The sequence below is a fragment of the Heterocephalus glaber genome, unplaced genomic scaffold (assembly GCF_053883595.1).
Source record: "Heterocephalus glaber isolate CG9 unplaced genomic scaffold, H.glaber_assembly_v1.0 deba00001579, whole genome shotgun sequence".
NCBI classification, from domain to species: domain Eukaryota; kingdom Metazoa; phylum Chordata; class Mammalia; order Rodentia; family Bathyergidae; genus Heterocephalus; species Heterocephalus glaber.
The window spans coordinates 460,774-471,339 of record NW_028258360.1 but is presented as its reverse complement, the minus strand read 5'-3'; the positions used below and the strand labels follow the sequence as shown (position 1 = coordinate 471,339).

General features: G+C 46.6%; 1 protein-coding gene across 2 annotated transcripts in view; it reads right to left on the bottom strand.

Annotated features, from left to right (window-relative positions):
* Clybl (citramalyl-CoA lyase) overlaps positions 1-138 on the bottom strand; it is a 225,499-nt gene extending 225,361 nt beyond the window's left edge. For both annotated transcript variants that reach the window (XM_004858621.3, XM_004858622.4), the window contains exon 1: positions 7-138. In XM_004858621.3, the coding sequence (XP_004858678.1) occupies positions 7-65 (59 nt within the window). In that variant the 5' untranslated portion in view covers positions 66-138. The remainder of the gene's footprint in view (positions 1-6) is intronic.
* Positions 139-10,566: the final 10,428 nt, after the last annotated feature.

Here is a 10,566-nt window from a genome sequence, read left to right as displayed (position 1 = left end):
ACTCACAGCCTCGGCCGCGCCACTGCCACTCCGAGAGCCGCCCTCCGCAGCAGACAGAGCGCCATCTTCTCGACCCGCGCGCTGCCACGCCCAGGCCACGCCCTGCTCGGTATGCCACGCCCAGTAGATTTAACCACGCCTCTTCAGACAGGCCCCCACCTCCCCGTTTCGGCTCTAACTCCGCCCACTTTCTCCACGCCCCGCGGCCTTTGCTCCCCTGCTCCGCCCTACGCGATCTGACAGTCTCCACCTGGAAGACCACAGTCAACCTGCAGACCGGCTCGGGCTGTGCGGCCCTCAGGACAGACGTCCCGGGAGACAGAGCAAGACCCACAGAATAACGCCTCCTGAGCAGTTTCTCAAGTGACCAAATGCTCCGCCTGGCGGCGGTGTCCAAACAGGCAGCCGGGTCTGCCCTCCAACATCCGCTGCTTACCTGCTCCTTGGTACCTGAACCCGTGCTCACACCATCCCTGGCCATTTCTTTACCTTCTGTTTTGCGTCGGCTGCTTTCCATTCATTCTCTGAACTTACACCCGAAAACTTTTCTCAGAAGAGCGGAAGGAATAAATTCCGCTCTCGGGTGCAAAGAGCAACTGTTTCAACAAATGAAACCTGTTCGGCCAGAATGGGCTCCAGGTTCTTTGGAAAAGTGAGGCAAGATAGCTAAGCAAAAGGCTGGAGAGAGAAAGGCGGGCAGCCCGCCTTGGAGTACGCTTTCTGGGACTAGGGAAACTTTTCAGTTAAACATTAGCCCAGACTAAGATGTCCAGGCCTAGAAACAGTGGGAAAAGCTAAGCGGGAAACGCAGCTTATGCACTGTAAGTCCCTAGCATGTGCCAGGGTCTTCTACTGTGGGTCCCACCCCAACCCCATGACAGTGTCATCGACTATGCAGATCTGACCCTCCCCCTGCCATGTATGGCGTGTATTTGGTCTTTTTGTCTTTCAAATAAATCATTGATCCTGCTGCTACTTTCGATGTCCTGCACAAGTCTTTGTTTAGGACATGAAGGACCTGGACAAGACCCCAACCTGGTACCAGGAACACAGATGCTGGCTATCTGCTGTCCAGAGGAATGATTGTAAGAGATAGCGGCAGGAGAGATGCTCAAGCCCGCCCACCCCATCCCCACCCCTGTCCTGCCTGTCTCCCTAGTCCGGACTGGTGCCCCACACTGCCATACTGAGCCTAAAACAAAGGAAAAATCAGGAGCACCCGTCTTGTCTTTAATTAAAACTTTGATATTTTGTTCATAATGGAATTTTTCCATCATCTTGATTTTCAGGATATTTTATTGAAATATTTTCTTAATATCTGAGTCTTGGAGCTGTCCTATTAAGTTCTGCATCCGAGGCCAACACTCCACCTGCCTCACCCAGGTCCTGACCCCTTCTAAGGACTACCCCCTTCTACCTGGATTATTTCAAGTCTTCCTTGCTGCCCTTCTTCCCTCCCACCATCCACCTTTTTGCCCTACGGCCCTGCTGATCTTTAAAAACCATCATCAATACTGCTTCCTGGTTCAGAATTTGCTAGCTGTGTAACTGCACCAGTCCTTAGTCTCTCCACGCTTCTGATTCTTTGTCTGTAAACAGGACACAAATAGTGCTTGCTTCATGGGGCTGTGATGAGGAGATGCTGAATATACGTATGGGGACTCGGAGTCTAATCAAGTGCCCAGTAGTGTGAACTATTTCTCATTATTATCATCACCACATTGAGTTACTTCTTAAAGTCCTTTGGTGGCTTGGAACGAAAAACAGAATATAATCCAGGTTCATGAACCTCAAGACCACCCAGCCTGGCCCCTATCTGCTCCTCCAACCTTCCCTCCAGCCCCACCTGGCTTCCTTCTGTGTTTTGTGTTGTTTGTGGTGCTGGAGATAGAAACCAGGGCCTCGCGTGTGCTAAGCACCACCGTGGTTTTTCTTTTTCATTCTATGAGTGCTTGTTTGCAGTACATAATGAAATCATCCACCGTGAGGGGAGTGGTACATGCACATGGCACATCTTCATCCTTTTTATGTCCTCTTCCCTTCCCAACATCTCTTGGTCCCTTTCCCTTTGCAGATCTATCTGCCTGTTTCTTATTGTTTATCTTTTACCTTACTCTTTGATTTATTTATACTTTGGGTTTCTTATATGAGAGAAACCATATGATAATATCTGATTTGTTTCACTTAAAATTATGGATTCAAGGTGCATCTCTTTTCCTACAAATGACTCAAGTTTATCTTTTTTTTTTTTTTGGTACCGGGGATCGAACTCAGGTCCTTGAGCTTGCACAGCAGGCAGTGAAACCACTGAGCTAAATCCCCAGCCCCCTCAAGTTTATCTTTTTATGGCAGAGTAGTACTCCATTGTGTATAAATATCACATTTTCTTTTTTTTTTTTTCACATGAAAATATTTATTTAATCTTAAAATTATATTCCTGGACTATAACAGGCAATTATTTCAGCACTCCTTAGACTCCTGGAAATTTTAAATGGTCAAAGCAATTTGAAGATTAAATTTCCAAAGTCCTCACCAGACATCCTTAAGTCACCTTTGTGCTCCCAGGTGGTAATAAGCTAGCAGCAGTTGGCTTCAAGCATGCATCTTCCACCGAGAATATTACATTTTCTTTACCCATTCATTTGTTGATGGACATATAGGCCACTGATTCCAAGATTTAGCTATTTTGAATTGTGATGTGCATATATTACTGTAATATGATGACATCAACTCTTTCGGGAAGATACTAGAAGGAAAGCTGTGTTGAATGGACTTTCTATTTTTAGTCTCTTAGGAATACTGATTTCCATAGTTGTTGTATCAGTTTACATTCCTCATCTTTTTTTTTTTTTTTTTTTTGGTACCGGGGATCGAACTTGGGACCTTGTGCTTTCGAGGCAGGTGCCGGAACCACTGAGCTAAATCCCCGGCCCTAGTTTGAAGCTAAATCCCCAGCAATGTTGAAGCCCCCTAACTGGCACTCATTGCCAGCATTTATTATAACTTGATTTCTTGATACCAGCCATTCTTCCCATGTGTTTTAAGTTCACTAAGCTCTCTCCCACTTTGGGGCCTTAGCACAACACACAAGCTGTTCCCTATCCTCAGAAAGCTCATGGCTACACCTTCTCATCCTTCTACCCTCTTCTCCTCTTCCCCCATCTATTCCTGACCACAGCTACCTGACCACCTGCATCACAAAGTCTTTATGTGCTTGTGAATTTATGTCAGTGTTGCCACCTCCCTCCCTCCCCCATAGTTCTCAGAGGATGGGAGTGTGGGCAGAGGTGGGATTCCCACCTTTCTATTGATGGGCTTTTGGGGTGCAGTATTGTGTTTTGTGGGCAGGACTAGAGATGTGCTGTCAGTCCCACGTGCAGAAAGGGCAGTGCTAAGGAGGTTCAGAATCTAGACCATTAGTTTTTGAAAGCAAGAATCTGGGATATCTTATAACTGCAGTGGCCCCAGCATCTGGCTCAATGGCTCATATCTGGCAGTGTTCAATAAATACAAGATGAAAATGTCCCACCAACCTCATTAGAGTTCTGAGAGCTGCCATATGATGATATCCTTATTAAAAATGTCTGGGACCTAAAATAGGATCTACAGTGACTTCTTCAATAGTGATTCGATCTCAGGCTCTGCTGGAAGCCATTGCAGCTGTGCCCAATCTCACCAGGAATGCTGTGGTTTTGTTAAGCTTCTATGTGACATTTCTAGCACACAGGTTCTAAGAACTATGCTAGTAGCATCACTTCTCAGCCTTTTGGCTAAGATCAAGTGTAGAACTATGCTAGTATATGTTAAAATACAGCTTCAGGGCTGGGGATTTAGCTCAGTGGTTTCGCCACCTGCTGCGCAAGCGCAAGGACTCCAGTTAGATCCCTGGTACCAAAAAAAAAAATACAGCTTCAATCACTTTTCCTACATAGTGTGTGGATTTCTGGACGATCCATTGCCAGATATAATACAGAAATGGATCCAGAGTTTGTCCCCTGAGACCAGTCCAATCTGTCCTTTCAGTTTCCAAAACTGAAAAGAAAATCAAAGTACTTATTTGGCAAAAGGCATTGACAGGGCCGGGGATTTAGCTCAGTGGTTCTGGTGCCTGCCTCTCAAGCTGAGGACCTGAGTTTGATCCCCAGTACCAAAAAAAAAAAAAAAAAAAAAAGGCATTGACAAAGCATATGAAGTTGAGCAGGGTGAATTCTACGAGATCCGTTATCCTGAGGTGAAGGTCTGGGGAGGCAGGTGGCCCGCAGGGATCTGGGAAAGAAAGGGGTGCTATGCTTTATATCTCGGCACTCATGGAAGGTGATTGGACCGGGGGCTTCTTGCTGACTTGCAAGGTGGGGATTTAGGAGGTGGGGCCTGGTTGGAAGAGGTGGCTTACAGTGGGCTTGACCAGGAAGGTGTTGCTGTATCTCCCCGCCCTGCTTCCTGGATGCCAGGAGGTAGGCAGCTTTCCTTCACCCAGGGCCTTCCACTGTGTTGCTTGGCCTTGGAGCCAGCTGGCTACAGACTGAAATCTCTACAAACTGTGAGTCAGAATAAACCTCTCCACCTTTAAGTTGTGGGTGTTGGGTATTTTGTCGCAACAAGGAAAGTGACCAAGACAAGGGGCTTGGGTTAGGAACATCCCACCTCGAAATGGGCTTGAGGTGGCCACGGTGGGGACCAGAATAATCAACACTGGTCACTGTGGAAGCTGGGTGGAGGCCATGCAGGGCCCAGGACACTGTACCCCAAAGTCTGGCACCTTGGCAGGCTGAGTACTTTGAACTGCAGGGGATTGGAAGGCCTCAGAAGCAGGGCTCTCTGACCTTCTCCTGGCCTCTTGCCTGTTTCTCCCCCTCCCATCCCTACCAAGTGATGCACAGAATCCAGACTTCCTCATCCCTGAAACTAGAGGGTGGTGACTGCCACTGAATTAGGTGAGTCTTTAGGGGAAAGTAAAGCAGACCGGGAGAGCACACCAGGACCCCAGACTGGCGGTGACCTGAATGCTCCTTTTTTATTTTTATCATCACCATCATCACCACCATCATCATTATTTTGAGTGATGCTGAGGTGGAACCCAGGGCCTAATGCCTGCCAAGCAAGGGCTTGACCCAGCCGCAGTCCCAGAACGTGAAGTCACCAGTGTCCCTCTGAATGGATAATGAGTTGTATTTTTCACCTCGGTCTTGTAAGTACACTGAAAGGCAAATAACTTTCACCCCTACTCTCAGGAACATTGGCTTTTGGATTGGCTCAACTTTGGCAAACAGACACACCCAAGGCAACCGAGGATGAAATGTCCAATCAACGCGTGGGTGACTGGAGCATTTCTGTAACTTTCCAGGGCTAAAGAGCGACAGTGATTAAGAAAATGAAGCTGCTTTGTTCTTTCCTTACGAGGACCAAAAGGCTCTTTATGAGAATCCATTTTTTCCCTTCCTTTTGGTGTCTGGCCGCATAGGTTATTTTCACCAGAGTTGAGTCTCAAAGGCTGAGCGGGCCGGTGTCATCGATTTAAGACTTCAGAATCCCACGCTCAGAAAGAGGCCTATTAGAAGTTCTGTGGAATGGTTTCTGAGCACAGACAGAACTACACTGCGCGCCCGGCCCTCCCTCCTGCTGCTAGGATACAAAACCCTCCCAGCCGCCCTCCTGGGCGGCGCTGCCTTTGATGAGGGTGAAGGCTGGGTCCACGCCTTGGGGAGAGAGGAAGAGGCTGTCTCTCAGATTTAGGCCAACTGCAGAAAAACTTGCGACCACATTGTGGGTCTTCTGGGCCTCAGCTTCCTCTCTATAAGCAGAGGAGTTAGACTAGATGATCCCTAAAATTCCTTCTGGATCTCAACGGTCGGGAATAGGATTTTATTGACTACCTTGGTTTCCAACCTTTGCCCCCCCAACTGTGCTGCGGCGCCCCCTGGTGTCCGCATCTAGGTACTGCCCCAACCCCGCCCGGAGCCCCTCTTCGTTTTTTCCCCAGTGCTTTGCCACTTCTAGCTGCAGGATAAGGTATTTATTTCTTCTTCTTCTTTTTTTTTTTTGAGACAAGGTCTCATTACGCAGTCCAGGCTGGCCTCGAACTCATGGCAAACCTCCTGCCTCAGCCTCCCGAGTGCTGGGATTATAGGCAGGCGCCACCACGCCTGGCATAAGGTATTTATTTATGATGTCTGTTCAATGGAAGCCCCAGAAGGGGAGGGGGTTGAGCCTGTTTAATTCACCCATGTGTCCCAGGCCCACGGAACCAATGTCTGGAACATGGCTGATGCTCAAACAAACACACTTGTTGAATTCAAGGTGTTCAGTCTTGAGGAATCTTCTGCCAGACACATTGTTCCCATAATTTCCTCTGTTATTTTTGCCTAAACAAGGCTGATCATTATCTTGTCTTTCAGTTGCTGTTCCTTAACTTCCTACTGCGATCAGTTGAATACCGGTCCCCAAAGATGTCCCCATCTTAACCCTCAGAACCTATGTGTCACCTTCCAGGTGTGAATAAGGATCTTGAGATGGGGGAGATTGTCCTGGATCAGCCAAGGGACCCAGTGTCCTCACAAGGATCCGTTTAAGAGGCAAGCAAGGGGTCCGGGGATTTAGCTCAGTGGTTCTACCGCCTGCCTCATAAACACAAAGTCCCGAATTCGATCCCTGGTACCAAAAAAAAAAAAAAAAAAAAAAAAGAGGGAAGCAAGAAAGTCAAATGAGTGACAGATGTGCCATAGAAGCACAGTGTAGAAGAGTTTGGGACCACAAGCCAAGGTCTGCAGGTGGCAGATGGGAGATGGAGAAAGAGGAAATGGCTTCTCCTCTCAAGCTTCCAGAAGGAATGAAGCCCTGCTGCCCCCTGGATTTTGTCCCCATGAGAGCGATTTCAAACTTCTGTCCTCTAGAACTGCAGGATAATAAAGTTATATTGTTTTAACAGACTAGGTCTGTGGTGATGTATTACAGCCACACTAGGACCCTGGTACACCTAGTAAAAGAAACCGTCCCAAGAGCTCCTCCATCTAGGAGCCAGTTCGTGAAGGCTGATTTTAAAACATTTTTAAGAGTTGGGCATGATGGTGGACGCCTACCATCCCAGCACTTGGGAGGCTGAGGCAGGAGGATCCTTGCAAGTTCAAGGCCAGTCTGAACTACATAGTGAGACTCTGTCTCAGCAACAACAAGAAGACATGTTTAAGTCCAAAATGATTCAAATGACCACAATCATCTCTATCAATGACAAGCAGTCAACAAGCTTTTGCTTTGGCCAGAGCTTTCCTGACTGTGAAAGTTCCTACAGAGAGCAGCTTCATTTGCTTTTCAAGAAGGGTTGGAAGGGCCCGGGATTTAGCTCAGTGGTTCCGCCGCCTGCCTGGAAAGCACAAGGACCTGAGTTCGATCCCCAGTACCAAAAAAAAAAACAACCCCAAACAAACAAAAAACCCCAAAAATAAATAGGCTTTAAAAACTCCTTAACTTGGGCCGGGGATTTAGCTCAGTGGTTTCCCGTCTGCCTCGAAAGCATAAGGCCCCAAGTTTGATCCCTGGTACCAAAAAAAAAAAAGGATTGGAGCGCTTTCTCTCTGTGCTGTTTTACAGGGGTTCTGGATCCCTGAACTGAAAAAAACAGAGACACAGCAGGAATCACTGCCGAAATTACATTATGCATTTATATGCTTATTGCTTGCCATTAACACTTTCATTCACTCTTGATGTGTTGCTTTCCATGACAAAGTAAGCCCCATGAGGGTGGGAACCTAGTATGTGACTGTATTTTCCATGCTTAAAATGATACCCAGGACACACTAGGTGCTAAGCAAAGACTAATGACTATTAGTGAATGACCAACTCACTAATTATTTTCTCACTAATTAATTTGAATTCTAATTTAAAGTGAATAACTGAGAAGTTAACTTTTTAAGAAGATGTGGGGCCTGGGATTTAGCTCAGTGGTGCCACCACCTGCCTCACAAATGCAAGGTCCTGAGTTTGATCCCAGGTACCAAAAACAAAAAAAGATGTGAACAGTTGTTCAGCAACACGGTGGCTTACCTGTTAGAAGAAACAAATGATAGCAACACAAAGGCAGTTTTTAAAAAAATGGTGGTGGACACCTTGTAATCCCAGCACTCAGGAGGCTGTGGCAGGAGGATCACCCTGAGTTCAAGGCCAGCCTGAGGTACATAGTGAGTTCAAGTCTAGACTGAACTGCATAGTGAGGCCCTATCTCAAGCAAGCAAACAAACAAACAAACCCCAAATCAGCAAGTAGCCTGACGTTGTTAGTTGTGAGGTGTCCTAGTCATTTTCTCATTGGTGAGACAAATGCCAAAACCCCACAACTTGGCTCATGGTTTATATAGGACCCAGTCCATAATTTGATGGCTCCAAGGCAGGAAGGGAATGGTGGGAGGGTCTGGCAGAGGAAAGCTGCTCACATCATGGTGGCCAGGAAGCAGAGAGACAAGGAAGCAGCCAGGGAGAGAGATCTACCCTTGCATTTTACACCTCCAGTGACCCACTCATCCAACCACACCCCACCTACTAACAGCACATAAACCCTGAACTTTTCATTAGATTAATCCACTTATGAGTATAGCACCACCATGATCCAATCACCTTCAAAAGCCCCACTTCTGAACACATGAAGCTTTTGGAGGACATTCTAGATCTAAATCGTGATATTCTGCCCTGGGCCCCAAAAGATTCATGTTTATTTCCTTATGCAAACTGCATTTAGTCCAACTCTAAGAGTCACCTGAGTTTTAACAGTTCCAGCATTGCTGAAAAGTCTAACTCCAAAGTTTTCTCTGAGACCAAGGCAAACTCTTAGTTGTGCACCCCTGTAAAAATCAAAAAGAAAGTTAAAACACTGCCAAGTCTAAGTCCAAAGTCTTCTCTGAGACTCAAGGCAAGCTCTTAGCTGTGAACCCCATACAAATAAAAAACAAAGTTAAACACTGCCAACATACAGTGGCACAAGGTAAACATTCCCACTCCAAAAGAAAGGAATGGAACCAAAGCAATGCTGAAATCCAGCAGGACAAACATTAAATCTTGTACTTCCAAGTCCAACACCTGGGGCAACTTGTGGTGAGCTATGAGCTGCAAAGGAGCTGTGGAGCCCCACACCTACAGCACTACCAGTTGCAGGCCTCGTGGTCTCTCACTTGGCATAGCTCCACTCACTGCCTGAGAGTTTCCTCAGTGGAAATTCCACATCCCTGGCATCTCCAACTTCCTGTGATCTCCACTGCATTTTTGGCTTCACTCTCAGAGTTTCATGGACTGCCCTCTCATGGGAATACTGCCTGGCTTCCCAGGCCTTCTTCTGAAATCAGAGTGGAAGCTCTCACAACCCTATAACTCTTGCATTTTGTGTGCCTGAAAAACTCGCACCACATGGATGATTCCAAGTTCTGCTGCCCACTTGAACAGTAGCCAGGCCCCCTTAGATCATGACTGCCAAGGACTCTGAATGCCTAGATGGCTGAGCACTGTGAAATGCATCTGAAAACCCATTCCCTAGGCAGGTATTTTCAGGCAGGATGCCCTGAGGCTCTCTTCTCAAAGCAAAAGTCTTTCAAAGAAGTTTACATTTATCCTTTTACACCCTTGAGCCACTAAAAGTGGGGTCTTGCTGATTTCTAAGGTGCCCTCAAGCCATCTTCCCTATTGTCCTGATGCAAAGTACTAGCTACTTTATAATGTTAATTTTATTAGCAACCACACTCTCCATGGCCCCAACTTTGCAGATGCTTTCCTTTTATTGAAGTTGAGAACTTTTTATAACTTTTGGCTCTAATATTTTTTTCCTGAATTTTGCTGAAGATCTGACTAAAGATAGCCAGCACTATCCATGCCACACCCTGAATATTGGGCTGCTTTGAAATTTTCTCCACCAGATTAATTAGTCCATTGCCCCTAATCTCAGTCTCAGGCAAAGCCTCAGGATATAGGTAAAATGTAGATACATTTCCTCCCAGAATGTAACACACATTGCCTTGAATCCAACTGCCAATGGAGTCCTTGTTCCCAACCGAAATCTCCTGAGCCTAGCCTTTACTGCCTATATCCCTATCCGTTCTGCTCTTCTGAGCTCTAATCAGAATCACCCATCTAGCTCAGTTTACAGCATTCAAGGGCTTCTCTAGCCAGCATCTCCAAACCTTTCCAAACTCCTCCCACAAGCCAGTTCCAAAGGCTTAAAAAAATTTTTTTGAGACAGTCTCACTATAGAGTCCAGGCTGGCTTTGAACTCACTATGCAGCACAGGCTGGTGTCAAACTCATGCTAATCCTCCTGCCTCAGCCTGGTGAGTTCTGGGATTACAGACATGCACCATCACACCCAGCTCCAAAGCCTTCTAAACCACATGGTCAGGTATAGTCAAGACAATGATCCCACTATCAGTACCAAAATCATCTTAATCTCTTTCTTATCACTGGGACAAATACCTGACACCCATAACTTTTTTTTCTAGTGGGGGGGGATTGAATTTAGGACCTTGTGCTTGTGAGGCAGGTGCAGCCCGAATGACACCCATAACTTAAAGGAGTAGAAAGTCTTTTTTAGGTTCATG